Here is a 15158-nt window from a genome sequence, read left to right on the forward strand (position 1 = left end):
GCTCTGCAGCCTCTTTCCTTCCACAAATCCTCTATAAAATGGAAGAGTCAGCAACAGAAATGAGCAACCAAGGAGAAATTTGTTACATTTCAGCATCTTGTGATTAAAAAGGAAATAAATCTGAACATTTTCTCTCCTAGAAGAAAATCAGAATCTAGAAATACTTTATCCTTTTTCCTATTATTAAACTCGTCTACTGCACATTCACTGATGAAATGACGTCAATAGAAAAATCGCTCAAGAATCTCCCCCAATATCAGGATTAAATTGCTGGACCCCGCACATCCTATCAGGACACAATGGATTATATATAAGAGGTGACGCTCGTCTTTCATGTAACCATGATATTTGTTATGTGATGATAACGCTCTGCCATATCTGTCTCTTCCTCCTCCCTGGTGAGCAGCATTACCGACCCTCAGAGCAGTAATCTCCATCCGCTCCTGTTATTTGGGTTTATGTCTCCATGTTCTGTATCTGTCACACACTGACATGAGTGTAATAGGAAATAATGGATTCTTAGTCCCTAAACTGGAGAAACCCCTCATCAGCCCTGACAGCGGATAATAGGAGAGAGCTGGAGCTCATCGTCGCTCACATCGGCAGAATTCATGTCCAGCTGTATTTCTCCTCTATAACATAACTGCACATCCCGTGTTATCACCTGCACCGGGATCACAGATTCAGTCACATTTCATGTGTATTGTACATGAAGGGTTAATATACCGCTGGAGAAACTGACACAGCAGAGAGTGGAAATATAGGAATGTGTGACTTGTGTGCGTTATTGGGTGGTCTGTACTCACCGGGGCGGTGATCTGTAGGAATCTCCTCGTTACTCCGCTGATCGCCCCTCACATTTCTCTCTGGAGAATTAATATTGTTCAGATCTTTATCCGGATCCAAAACCTGCAAAACAAAATATTGTAAAAGTCCCCGGGAATAATGGAGATAAGATCCGGACATGTGAGGTCTGTGGTCAGCTGTGATCCTGCCGTCTCCACCGCTCTCATTACACAAGTATAAAACATCTAATACTGGAGGAGAAAACAAGACTGACCACAAGGAGGTCACAGCCGTCTACACCTCATAGGGGAGATCTCCATCTACCTGAGGATCCTGTGGAGGAGGAGGAGGAGCGGGACATCTCTCTGGGGTCGTCCTCGTACTGGAGAGACCTGCAGGAGACACAGACAGGACGGACATCATTATTACATACAGATAATTATAGGCCGGGTGTATTCAGTCCTGTCTATTACCTGGTGATGTGCGGGGCTGGTGCTCCTCCATCATCACCTCCTTGTACCGGTCCTTGTGTCCTTCTAGATACTCCCACTCCTCCATTGAGAAATAGACGCTGACGTCCTGACACCTTATAGGAACCTGACAACACAATGATACCGTCATCACCCAGAATCCTCCAGTGCTGTCCTGTATAATGTCCCAGCATTCCCGGCAGTGTCACCTCTCCAGTCAGCAGCTCCAGCATCTTGTTGGTGAGTTCTAGGATCTTTTGGTCATTGATGTCCTCATGTATCCGGGGGTGAGGTGGAGGCCCCGGGATTGGGCTCAGGGTTCCTCCCCGTCCTTCAGATACAGGGGCCTGAGAGCGATCACTAGAGGTCTTCACTACTGTGTAATCCTGAGTGTGGAGACATTAATATTATCACTAAAGACATTTCCAGAGTCCATCACCTCCCCGGTCATATCCTCTGTTATTCCCATAGATAATGATGTAATGTGATGACATCAGAGCCTCTCACCTCCCCGGTCATATCCTCTGTTATTCCCATAGATAATGATGTAATGTGATGACATCAGAGCCTCTCACCTCTCCAGTAAGATGGAAGATTATCTCTAGACTCAACTTTAACATCTTCTCCATAATTTGGTCTTTGTCCTTATTCATCTTTCTTGGGTCAATCGGGAAAAATCTCTTATTTAGAAAAGACAAAAACAGAAGATCCTTTGTTGTCTCTCTCTCCCCCATGTGTAGTGCGGGGTCTGTCGCTCTCTCCCCCATGTGTAGTGCGGGGTCTGTCGCTCTCTCTCCCCCATGTGTAGTGTGGGATCTGTCTCCTTGTCCCCCATGTGTAGTGCGGGGTCTGTCGCTCTCTCTCCCCCATGTGTAGTGTGGGATCTGTCTCTTTCTCCCTCATGTGTAGTGCGGGGTCTGTCGCTCTCTCTCCCTCATGTGTAGTGCGGGGTCTGTCGCTCTCTCTCCCTCATGTGTAGTGCGGGGTCTGTCGCTCTCTCGCCTCCATGTGTAGTGCGGGGTCTGTCGCTCTCTCTCTCCCCCATGTGTAGTGCGGGGTCTGTCGCTTTCTCTCTTCCCCATGTGTAGTGCGGGGTCTGTCGCTTTCTCTCTCCCCCATGTGTAGTGCGGGGTCTGTCGCTCTCTCGCCTCCATGTGTAGTGTGGGATCTGTCTCTTTCTCCCTCATGTGTAGTGCGGGGTCTGTCGCTCTCTCTCCCTCATGTGTAGTGCGGGGTCTGTCGCTCTCTCTCCCTCATGTGTAGTGCGGGGTCTGTCGCTCTCTCTCCCTCATGTGTAGTGCGGGGTCTGTCTCTCTCTCTCCCTCATGTGTAGTGCGGGGTCTGTCGCTCTCTCTCCCTCATGTGTAGTGCGGGGTCTGTCGCTCTCTCCCCCATGTGTAGTGCGGGGTCTGTCGCTCTCTCCTCCATGTGTAGTGCGGGGTCTGTTGCTCTCTCCTCCATGTGTAGTGCGGGGTCTGTTGCTCTCTCCTCCATGTGTAGTGCGGGGTCTGTCTCTCTCCCCCATAGCCAAAAGTTTTGCGAATGCTACAAATATTAATTTTTACAAAGTCTACTGCTTAAGTTTTTCTAATGGCAATTTGCATATACTCCAGAATGTCATAAAGAGTGATCAGCTTAACAGCAATTACTTGCAAAGCCAATATTGGCTAAGAAAATAAACTTCAACCCCCAAAACACATTTCAACATCATTGCATTCCTGCCTTAAAAGGAGCAGCTAACATTGTTTTAGTGATTGTTCCATTAACACAGGTGTGGGTGTTGATGAGGACAGGGCTGGCGATCAATCAGTCATGATTAAGTAAGAATTACACCACTGGACACTTTAAAAGGAGGCTGGTGCTTGGTATCATTGTTTCTCTTCAGTTAACCATGGTTATCTGTAAAGAAACACGTGCAGCCATCATTGCTGTGCACAAAAATGGCCTAACAGGGAAGAGTATCGCAGCTACAAAGATTGCACCTCAGTCAACAATCTATCGCATCATCAAGAACTTCAAGGAGACAGCTTCCATTGTTGCCAAAAAGGCTCCAGGGCGCCCAAGAAGGACCAGCAAACGCCAGGACCGTATCTTAAAACTGTTTCAGCTGCGGGATCGGACTACCAGTAGTGCCGAGCTAGCTCAGCAATGGCAGCAGGCTGGTGTGAGTGTTTCTGCACGCACTGTGAGGCGGAGACTGCTTGAGCAAGGCCTGGTTTCAAGGAGGGCAGCAAAGAAGCCTCTTCTCTCCAGAAAAAACATCAGGGACCGACTGATATTCTGCAAAAGGTACAGGGAGTGGACTGCTGAGGACTGGGGTAAAGTAATTTTCTCAGATGAATCCCCTTTTCGATTGTTAGGGACATCTGTAAAACAGCTTATTAGGAGAAGAAGAGGTGAGCGCTACCACCAGTCTTGTCTCATGTCAACTGTTAAACATCCTGAAACGATTCATGTGTGGGGTTGCTTCTCAGCCAAGGGAATCGGCTCACTCACAGTCTTGCCTAAAAACACAGCCATGAATAAAGAATGGTACCAGAATGTCCTCCAAGAGCAACTTCTCCCAACTGTCCAAGAGCAGTTTGGCACCCAACAATGCCTTTTCCAGCATGATGGAGCACCTTGCCATAAAGCAAAGGTGATCACTAAATGGCTCATGGAACAAAACAGAGATTTGGGTCCATGGCCTGGAAACTCCCCAGATCTTAATCCCATTGAGAACTTGTGGGCAATCATCAAGAGACGGGTGGACAAACAAAAACCAACAAATTCTGGCAAAATGCAAGCATTGCTTATGCAAGAATGAATCAGTCAGGATTTGGTCCAGAAGTTGATTGAGAGCATACCCGGGAGAATTGCAGAGGTCCTGAAGAAAAAGAGTCAACACTGCAAATATTCACTTGCTGCATTAACTCATTCTAACTGTCAATATAACCTTTTGGTACTCATAATATGATTGCAATTATATTTCTGTATGTGATGTAAACATCAGACAAACACAATTAAAAACCAGAGGGCAACAGATCATGTGAAAATATAATTTTGGTGTCATTCTCAAAACTATTGGCCATGACTGTAGTGCGCGGTCTGTCGCTCTCTCCCTCATGTGTAGTGCGGGGTCTGTCGCTCTCTCCCTCATGTGTAGTGCGGGGTCTGTCGCTCTCTCTCCCCCATGTGTAGTGCAGGGTCTGTCGCTCTCTCTCCCCCATGTGTAGTGCGGGGTCTGTCGCTCTCTCTTCCATGTGTAGTGCGGGGTCTGTCGCTCTCTCTCCCCCATGTGTAGTGCGGGGTCTGTCGTTCTCTCTCCCCCATGTGTAGCACGGGGTCTGTTGCTGTCGTGTTGATTTCTTGAGGGAATGACGTCAGAGCCTCCTCTGTGCAGATCTGTTACCAGTAAGCAGCAGTGCAGCCCCCTTTAACAGCTGCACCCCGGGCACATGCTTCGCCCCCCAGATACACCTCTGACTCCAGCAACTGAACTGTGCAGAGTGGAGGCTGCATTGAACTCCTCCAAAAATCAACTCCAATCTAGATGCAGTGATGTGCTCACAGGACCTGTGTGATGTCACCGTCTTGTGATTAGTCACATGATCAGGGACTGCTGCTCCAGGGGGCTCTGCTCAGTGTGTGCAGGACTCTGTTGTGTGGGAGGATGGAGCGGAGCCGCATGTGTAATGTGCGGAGGGGGGGGGCGGAGCCACGTGTGCAATGTGGGGGTCGGAGCCGCGTGTGCAATGTGCAGGGGGCGGAGCCGCGTGTGTAATGTGAATGGAGCAGAGCTGTGTGTGTAATGTACATGAATAAGGGCAGACAGTGAGCAGCTCCTGACTACGGTTCGGTGTCTATAGTCATCCCCCGTCACTCTCTGCTCATAGTCAGATTGAGGTCTGCTCTGACACGTGGTCAGTAGTGATGAAGGAATATACTCTGCACTATTTGTTATTCACATGAACAGTATTTATGATCTCCATTACTTGATGAACATTTTGTCCCTCGGCTCTCGAGATTCGAGTCCCCTCCCCACATGATTTTTGGCTACTAGGCATGCTGGGATTTGTTGCCAATTATGGTAATGCCATAGTCATCTTTGCTACTTGCATCACTGTGATTGGCTGACTGGGATCACGTTATCGGATCTACTTAAGACCTACCGATGCCATCTTAGATGCATTTGATCCGAAGTGAGCATAGGGAGGGCTGCTGTTAGAAAAGGGACAGTGTTAGTGCCTGCAATGACCGGCTGGAAGATTAAACAAAGAACCCTTTTTAGGGCTAAATCACAAGACCGCTGCAAGATGAGCACAGTGCAGGGCGAGATTCTGGAGCAGAGTACAGTGCGTTTAACCCTAGAACGCATGACGTTAAAAATATACATATTAACGTATTGGGGGCCTTTTAGGCCCCCATGCACATAATGTAGAAAAACACACTTAAATAACTTTCACAAGTTTATTTCAAAATTGCTCAATAAAATATGAATAGTGGACAAAATTTTAATTATAATTTTTCACTAAGAAAAGCAAACCTGCCAATCGGCAAGGAGATACAGCCTAAATCCTGATTATAATATTAGTAAAGCAAGGATTTAAAATATAACTTTTAATAAATATAATATAATAAAATCATGATAGATCAAAGTGCAATGCAAAGTATAATAAAAGGAAGGATCTCACCCAGTTCTTCTCCTGAGAGATCCACACCACTGTACAATCCAAGGCGGGCGGGCACCAGACCAATGATGTAATATAGGGGGTGAAGAAAAATACAATTACACTACCCCTGTCGTGCCCATGCGATAGCTTCCGCCCTTACAAGGGCAGCACCCAAGTCAGGATAGCTACCCCAAAATATACACAATACCCCTCCCAACGCGTTTCCCTCTCCGTGTGATCGGAGAGTTCTTCAGGGGAGAAATGAAAAGTAGAGCCTGCAGTGGCAGGTCAGTACAACACACTACTCGCTTTCTGTCAGTGTATTCACACACCACTTAGTTTTCAGTATATGTATACTGGGTCCCACTGGCCATTAGCACATATACTGAAAACTAAGTGGTGTGTGAATACACTGACAGAAAGCGAGTAGTGTGTTGTACTGACCTGCCACTGCAGGCTCTACTTTTCATTTCTCCCCTGAAGAACTCTCCGATCACACGGAGAGGGAAACGCGTTGGGAGGGGTATTGTGTATATTTTGGGGTAGCTATCCTGACTTGGGTGCTGCCCTTGTAAGGGCGGAAGCTATCGCATGGGCACGACAGGGGTAGTGTAATTGTATTTTTCTTCACCCCCTATATTACATCATTGGTCTGGTGCCCGCCCGCCTTGGATTGTACAGTGGTGTGGATCTCTCAGGAGAAGAACTGGGTGAGATCCTTCCTTTTATTATACTTTGCATTGCACTTTGATCTATCATGATTTTATTATATTATATTTATTAAAAGTTATATTTTAAATCCTTGCTTTACTATTATAATTTTTCACAGAAAACACCAAAAAATCTTTTTACAGGTCCTTCAGCAATTAGCTCACAGTGTATACTGTCCTCGGTACTCTATACACAGCTCATTACTGTGTTCAGAGGACCTGAGGTGAAGTCATGGCCTTATCACTCCCTCCAAAAATCACATGACATTCTCACATGTTATTATCCACACCCTGGCCCCTCCACCTGCATTACCGAGTACAAATAAAGTAACTTTAGACAAAAAAAACTCTTCTGAGAACATGATAAAAACAGCGGGGGCCTAAAAGGCCCCCCAATTCGTAAAGATGTAGTTTTCACCAAACAAGCATTGTTACACCATAATGCCTATGAAAAAAATTACGGTATATGAACAACTGGATATTATCAACAAAGACATACTTTAGGAATACCTAAAGTTTCAAAATTCTAACTAAAGTAATTTTGCAGATAATAGCCAAAATATAAGCATGGGGGCCTAAAAAGCCCCCAATATGCGTTCTAGGGTTAAAAATGCATTTAGGCAGGTTTGATTGCGTTAAATTTCCTGCTGCCACAAGAAAGAATACGACATTTTAAAGGGATAATTCTTAAACTGATGCCATTGTTCCTTGTTAGTGCTTATCGAGTTTAATGGAGTATGGGCTACAGAGTGTTTCAGAAAAGTCATTTAGGCAGGGTTCATTACGTTACATTACCTGGTGAAAGATCAATTAAATATTCCCTTAAAGAGATAATTCCAATACATTCTATTCTGTAATACGAGTACGCTTAGCTGCCTACCTAATAAAAATGTGCAAGCCATGCGTTAAGGGAAGTTGGGGAAGTGGATGTGGTGCTTATGTTGGTGGACATGTGGTCCTGGCTGTGCTTGCTTCTGTGGAAGCACCCCAAACCTCATCTTGTCCTAGCTTATTGGTTAAATTTGTATCGGGTCGCCGAACACCACTGTTAAAGCCAGAACAGTGCGAGTCGGTTGTGGGCTGGATGGCAGATCATTCTTCCAGTCTGTTTACCAGCATCATCTTGTCTTCCACAAGGTCCAGCCTCTCTAACCAAGAGGCTGGACCACTTTATCCTCACCCTGATCCTCCTTCCTCCCACCATGAGGAGTCCCAGGAGACAAGTCACCCCACAATTGGACAACACAAGGAGCTCTTTACTTTTCCACTTATGGCCTCTCAACCTGCATCTTTGAAGAGGAACATGAGGAAGTCATGTGCGGTGAGTCACAAATATTTGAGCAGCCACGGTCAGAAGAAGACAACTGTCTCAAGAGTTGTATGATGATGAGACACAGTTGTGATCAGGTCAGGTTAAGAGACCAACACAGGAGGAAGATGAGATTGAGGAAGTGGAAGACGAGGTGGTGGATGATGAAGCCATTGACCCAACTTGGCAAGCTGGCATGCATAGTAGTGAGCATAGCAGTGCAGAGAGGGAGGCATCTGTAGCACCGGGACAGGCAGGAAGAGGCAGTGGGTTGACCAGAGGTAAAAGGCAGTCTTAACTGTTCCCCAGAGCACCCCCACATTGCCAGGTCATAGGCCAAAGGTTCAGTGTCCCCCAGTCTGGCTACTTTTTACTGAAAGCCTTGAAGACAAAAGGACAAGGAGACAGCTACAGACCCCGCATCTGCCATACTAAGCTGAGCAGAGGCAAGTGCACTACCAACCTGAGCACCACCAACAGGCTCAAGCACATGTCAGGCAAGTACCTCACTAGATAGTTGCAGCGCCTGGGTAGAAAACCAGTGTCTGAGGGTGAAACCACTGCCATTTCCTCTAGGCTATGTGTCTTCCAAACTGCTGCCCTGGGAGCAAGTGCAGATGCCTCCTTCCCTGAACCAGTTGTTGCCCATGCACAACTAACATTAGCAACCACGTCCACTTCCTTGTCCCTGTGCACTGTTCAGTTGTCCTTACCCAGAAAAAAAGGAAATACTCAGCCACCGACTCACAGACCCAAACATTAATTGGCCACATTGCCAGACTGCTTGCCCTAGAAATGTTGCCATTTCAGCTTGTGGAGACTGAATGTTTCTGTGACGCCCCTGAGGCTTCAGTCGCCACAGGGATACTGCATCTCAGCCAAGGTGTGGTATTCCATTCCGGGTACAGAGGAGGTCATTCACTGGTATGCACACAAATTCACACAACACTCACTTTAGCAGCTCTTCCACTGGGACTGGGTTAGGGTAGGATGCTGGGGGTGGCCATCGTTTGGTATGGGACTTCATGCCCACTAGTCCAGCTACCCAGGTGTGGAGTGTAGTTAGGGGGAGCAGCCTGTGACAGCAGGGCAAAACAGTCGGAGACACGAACACGGACAGGACGGAGGAGGATACGGAGGAGTCCAAAAGACCCGTGGTCTAAGGCTGGGGTAGCTCGACCTGGGTATAGGAAAGAAAGGGATCTTAGGGCTCACGGGGGAGTGCGTCAGGCACCCGTGACCCATTCTGCTGACAAAGCATTGGAGTGGAGGGACCACGAGCAAGAAGGACACACAAAACGGTGCACTGGCCTTGACCTCCGAATTATCCAGGATCGGCTGGAGCCCATTACGGGAAAGCTCAGCACTCCAGAAGCGGTCACGTATTATCCATGTGAACCAGGACCGGATAACTCAGTGAGTAAAAGAACTTTGACTGCAACCCTATGTCGTCTTATCACTCCTGCGCTCCCAACCTCATATCCCTGCACAGCGGGGACTACCACTCCCATCATCCCTGGGGATCCCAGCTCTGCCTGTGGAGAGCTATACCAACTAAGCTGCGCCATCATCTTCCCCAGCAGACACCTCTCACAACAGTGGCTCATAATTGGCCGCATACCACAGGTGGCGTCACGAATAAACTCAACTCCTCCCAAGCATCCCGTCTTCTGGAATTCACTGCCTCAACACGTCAGACTATCTGCTACACTTGCAAGCTTCAAACGGAAGTTGAAAACTCATCTGTTCAGAAATATCTATAATCTTCAATGACCCCACTACTTCACCACCACCACAGCTACAGCCCCACCACCGTGCGGAGCTGCTGCCCCACCATTATGCAGAACTTCCACCCGACCTACACCCCACCTACTGTCTCCTCCCCAAAATCCTATAGATTGTAAGTCCACAAGGATAGTGTCCTCTTCCCTCTGTACTAGTCTGTCTATTCTAACTTGTATATGTATTCTGTATGTAACCCCTTCTCATGTACAGAACCATGGAACCAATGGTGCTCTATAAATAAATATTAATAATAACTTGCAGTAACCCTTAGTGAACCATAGCGTCGCACAACCCGCTCTACCCTCACCTACTGTATCCTCAACCCCTTCCCTGTGAGCCCTCGCAAGCATGGTCATCTCTTCTCTACCAGTCTGTGCCTTGAAATGTTCATGATTATTGTACTGTCTATGTATGCCACTTTTTCTCATTACACAAGTATAAAACATCTAATACCGGAGGAGAAAACAAGACTGAACACAAGGAGGTCACAGCCGTCTACACCTCATAGGGGAGATCTCCATCTACCTGAGGATCCTGTGGAGGAGGAGGAGGAGGAGCGGGACATCTCTCTGGGGTCGTCCTCGTACTGGAGAGACCTGCAGGAGACACAGAAAAGACGGACATCATTATTACATACAGATAATTATAGGCCGGGTGTATTCAGTCCTGTCTATTACCTGGTGATGTGCGGGGCTGGGGCTCCTCCATCATCACCTCCTTGTACCGCTCCTTGTGTCTTTCTAGATACTCCCACTCTTCCATGGAGAAATAGACGGTGACGTCCTGACACCTTATAGGAACCTGACAACACAATGATACCGTCATCATCCAGTGCCATCCTGTATAATGTCCCAGCACTCCCAGCAGTGTCACCTCTACAGTCACCAGCTCCAGCATCTTGTTGGTGAGTTCTAGGATCTTCTGGTCATTGATGTCCTCATGTATCCGGGGGTGAGGTGGAGGCCCCGGGACTGGGCTCAGGGCTCCTCCCGGTCCTTCAGACACTGGGGCCTGACAGCGATCACCAGAGGTCTTCACTACTGTGTAATCCTGGAGTGTCGAGACATTAATAATATCACTACAGACATTTCCAAAGTCCATCACCTCCCCGGTCATATCCTCTGTTATTCCCATAGATAATGATGTAATGTGATGACATCAGAGCCTCTCACCTCCCCGGTCATATCCTCTGTTATTCCCATAGATAATGATGTAATGTGATGACATCAGAGCCTCTCACCTCCCCGGTCATATCCTCTGTTATCCCCATAGATAATGATGTAATGTGGTGACATCAGAACCTCTCACCTCCCCGGTCATATCCTCTTTTATTCCCATAGATAATGATGTAATGTGATGACATCAGAGCCTCTCACCTCCCCGGTCATATCCTCTGTTATTCCCATAGATAATGATGTAATGTGATGACATCAGAGCCTCTCACCTCCCCGGTCATATCCTGTTATTCCCATAGATAATGATGTAATGTGATGACATCAGAACCTCTCACCTCTCCAGTAAGAGAAGGGAATTTTGTTACTTACCGTAAATTCCTTTTCTTCTAGCTCTTATTGGGAGACCCAGACGATTGGGGTATAGCTACTGCCCTCTGGAGGCCACACAAAGCACTACATCAAAAGTGCAAGGCCCCTCCCCCTCTGGCTATACCCCCCCCGTGGTATCACGGGTTCTCCAGTTTTAGTGCCAAAGCAAGAAGGAGGAAGCCAATAACTGGTTTAAACAAATTAACTCCGAATAACATCGGAGAACTGAAAAAACCGTTCAACATGAACAACATGTGTACCCGCAAACAACAAAAAAACATCCCGAAGGACAACAGGGCGGGTGCTGGGTCTCCCAATAAGAGCTAGAAGAAAAGGAATTTACGGTAAGTAACAAAATTCCCTTCTTCTTCAGCGCTCTATTGGGAGACCCAGACGATTGGGACGTCCAAAAGCTGTCCCTGGGTGGGTAAAGAAATACCTCATGTTAGAGCTGCAAAACAGCCCTCCCCTACGGGGGTGTCACTGCCGCCTGCAGGACTCTTCTACCTAAGCTGGCATCCGCCGAAGCATAGGTATGCACCTGATAATGCTTGGTGAAAATGTGCAGACTGGACCAGGTAGCTGCCTGGCACACCTGTTGAGCCGAAGCCTGGTGACGTAATGCCCAGGACGCACCCACGGCTCTGGTTGAGTGGGCTTTTAGCCCTGAAGGAACCGGAAGCCCCGCAGAACGGTAGGCCTCTAGAATTGGTTCTTTGATCCATCGAGCCAGGGTGGCTTTAGAAGCCTGCAACCCCTTGCGCGGACCAGCGACAAGGACAAAAAGTGCATCGGCACGGCGCATGGGCGCCGTGCGGGAAATGTAGATTCTGAGTGCTCTCACCAGATCTAGCAAACGTAAATCATTCTCATACCGGTGAACCGGATGAGTGCAAAAAGACGGTAAGGAGATATCCTGATTAAGATGAAACGAGGATACGACCTTAGGGAGAAACTCCGGAATGGGGCGCAGCACTACCTTGTCCTGGTGAAACACCAGGAAGGGAGCCTTGGATGACAGAGCTGCCAGCTCAGACACTCGCCGAAGCGATGTGATCGCAACGAGAAACGCCACCTTCTGTGACAGGCGAGAAAAAGAAACTTCCTTCAGAGGCTCGAAAGGCGGCTTCTGGAGAGCAACTAGAACCCTGTTCAGATCCCATGGATCTAACGGCCGCTTGTACGGGGGTACGATATGACAAACCCCCTGCGGGAACGTGCACACCTTAGAAAGACGTGCTAGACGCTTCTGAAAAAACACGGATAGTGCTGAGACTTGCCCTTTGAGGGAGTCGAGCAACAAGCCCTTTTCTGACTCCTATTGTAGGAAGGAAAGAAAAGTAGGCAATGCAAATGGCCAGGGAGACACTCCCTGAGTAGAGCACCAGAATAAGAAAATCTTCCACGTTCTGTGTATATCTTAGCAGACGTGGGCTTCCTAGCCTGTCTCATGGTGGCAACGACCCCTTGGGATAATCCTGAAGACGCTAGGATCCAGGACACAAAAGCCACCCAGTCAGGTTCAGGGACAGTAAGTCTGGTCGGTCTGGTAGTGACCACGGTCGGCCGACCGTGAGATGCCACAGAGCCGGGTACCACGATCTCCTCGGCCAGTCTGGTGCGACGAGTATGACGCGGCTGCAATCGGATCTGATTTTTGCGCAGTACTCTGGGCAAGAGTGCCAGAGGTGGAAACACATATGTGAGCCGGAACTGCGACCAATCTTGCACTAAGGCGTCTGCCGCCAGAGCTCTGTGATCGCGCGATCGTGCCATAAATGCCGGGACCTTGTTGGTGTGCCGAGACGCCATTAGGTCGACGTCCGGCACCCCCCAGCGGCAACAGATTTCCTGAAACACGTCCGAGTGACGGGACCATTCCCCCGCGTCCATACCCTGGCGACTGAGGAAGTCTGCTTCCCAGTTTTCTACGCCCGGGATGTGAACTGCGGATATGGTGGATGCTGTGTCCTCCACCCACATGAGGATTCGCCGGACTTCCTGGAAGGCTTGCTGACTGCGCGCCCCTTCTTGGTGGTTGATGTATGCCACCGCTGTGGAGATGTCCGACTGGATTCGGATCTGCTCTCTTTCTAGCCACTTCTGGAAGGCTAATAGGGTAAGATACCCTGCCCCGATTTGAACATCGATCTGAAGGGTGGACTCCTGCTGAGTCCACGTCCCCTGAGCCATGTGGCGGAGACAAACTGCTCCCCACCCTGACAGACTCGTATCTGTCGTGACCAGTGCCCAGGATGGGGGCTATGGCCACTATAGCAGAGAGTCCTCGGCCGTCTGGGAAAGGGAGACTTCCCTGTCCAGGGAGGTTGACTGCCCGTCCCATTGCCGTTGGCGCAGATGAAACTGCGCAAAGAGAACTGTCTCGATGGCTGCCACCATCTTCCTTAGGAAGTGCATGAGGCGCCTTAAGGGGTGCGACTGGCCTTGAAGGAGAGACTGCACCTCTGTCTGCAGTGAACGCTGCTTGTTCAGCGGAAGCTTCACTATTGCTGATAGAGCATGAAACTCCATGCCGAGATACGTTAGTGATTGAGTCGGAGACAGATTTGACCTTGCCAAATTGATGAACCACCCGAAAGTCTGGAGAGTCTCCAGCGTAACATTCAGGCTGCGTTGGCATGCCTCGAGGGAGGGTGCTTTGACGAGTAGATCGTCCAAGTATGGGATCACCGGGTGTCCCTGAAAGTGCAAGACTGCTACCACTGCTGCCATGACCTTGGTGAACACCCGTGGGGCTGTCGCCAGACTGAATGGCAGAGCTACGAACTGAAGATGTTCGTCTCCTATCACAAAACGTAGCAAACGTTGGTGCTCCGTAGCAATCGGCACGTGGAGATAGGCATCTTTGATGTCTGTTGAGGCAAGGAAGTCTCCTCGAGACATTGAGGTAATGACGGATCGGAGAGATCCCATCCGGAACCGCCTGGAGTTCGCATGCTCGTTGAGCAGTGTCAGGCCCAGAACGGGACGGAAGGACCCGTCCTTTTTTGGAGCCACAAAGAGATTGGAGTACAAACCCTTGCCCTCGTTCCTGAGGGGGGACAGGGATCACCACTCCTTCTGCTCTTAGAGCATCCACCGCCTGCAGCAGGGAAATGGAGTCGGAGGACGAGAATAGAACACTGTCCTGTGCACGTGAGCACAATGTCCGTCACCCACCGGTCTGTGACCTGTGGCAGCTAAATGTCGCCAAAGGCGGGGGTTCTGCCATCAACCGCGGATGCGGAGAGAGAGAGAGAGAGCTGAGAGTCCTGAGGAGACCGCCTTGGTAGCGGTTCCTCCGACTGCCTTCCTTGGGCGTGATTGAGCCCGGCCGGAATCTGAGCCCGTCTGAGGTTTAGTAGCCCTTTTGCCCGAGGACAATTGGGACCTACCGGAGCTTGGGAAGGACCGAAACCTCGACTGTACTTTTAGGACAGTATTAACAGGGTAAGTCGCAGTGCAGACATTGCGGGTTACGGACGCCTCTGCGGTACAGATGTCCCTGTGCTCAAGGCCAGCTGCGCAAGAACAGCTGAAAAGGTTAGGTTGCCTATACGGCTGTGGATGCCGGAGCAACCGACACGCCGATAGCTTCCTAGACAGATTTCAACCAGAGTCCATCTGTCTGTGACTGGCATCTTTAAGTGAAGCCCCATCTCCAGTGCAACTATGTCTCTAGACGCAAGCCTGGAGATTGGAGAATCCACCTTTGGACCCTGGGTCCAGCGCTGACCGTCAGGGGAAAAGGGATAACGTGTATCCTAAAAACGTTTGGAGAAGACGCTTATCTGGTAAGCGTGGAGTTCCTGGACTGCTTCTCTGAAGTCAGCGTGGCCAGAAAAATACTCAATATCTGTGTGAGATACTGAAAAGGGACTTCTCCTGTTCGTCTCCTATCT

At 49.0% G+C, this 15158-nt stretch overlaps 1 protein-coding gene across 1 annotated transcript in view; it reads right to left on the reverse strand.

Moving 5' to 3' along the window:
- Window positions 1–15158, reverse strand: part of LOC142259334 (uncharacterized) — a 527893-nt gene that overhangs the window by 92125 nt on the left and 420610 nt on the right. The window contains exons 3-9 of the mRNA XM_075331821.1: window positions 10390–10513; window positions 10238–10308; window positions 1832–1936; window positions 1466–1642; window positions 1260–1383; window positions 1111–1178; window positions 807–909 (exon numbers count right to left, since the gene is read on the reverse strand). Of these exons, the coding sequence (XP_075187936.1) occupies window positions 807–909; window positions 1111–1178; window positions 1260–1383; window positions 1466–1642; window positions 1832–1936; window positions 10238–10308; window positions 10390–10513 (772 nt within the window). The remainder of the gene's footprint in view (window positions 1–806; window positions 910–1110; window positions 1179–1259; window positions 1384–1465; window positions 1643–1831; window positions 1937–10237; window positions 10309–10389; window positions 10514–15158) is intronic.

The sequence above is a fragment of the Anomaloglossus baeobatrachus genome, chromosome 1 (genome assembly GCF_048569485.1).
Source record: "Anomaloglossus baeobatrachus isolate aAnoBae1 chromosome 1, aAnoBae1.hap1, whole genome shotgun sequence".
Classification (NCBI taxonomy): Eukaryota; Metazoa; Chordata; class Amphibia; order Anura; family Aromobatidae; genus Anomaloglossus; species Anomaloglossus baeobatrachus.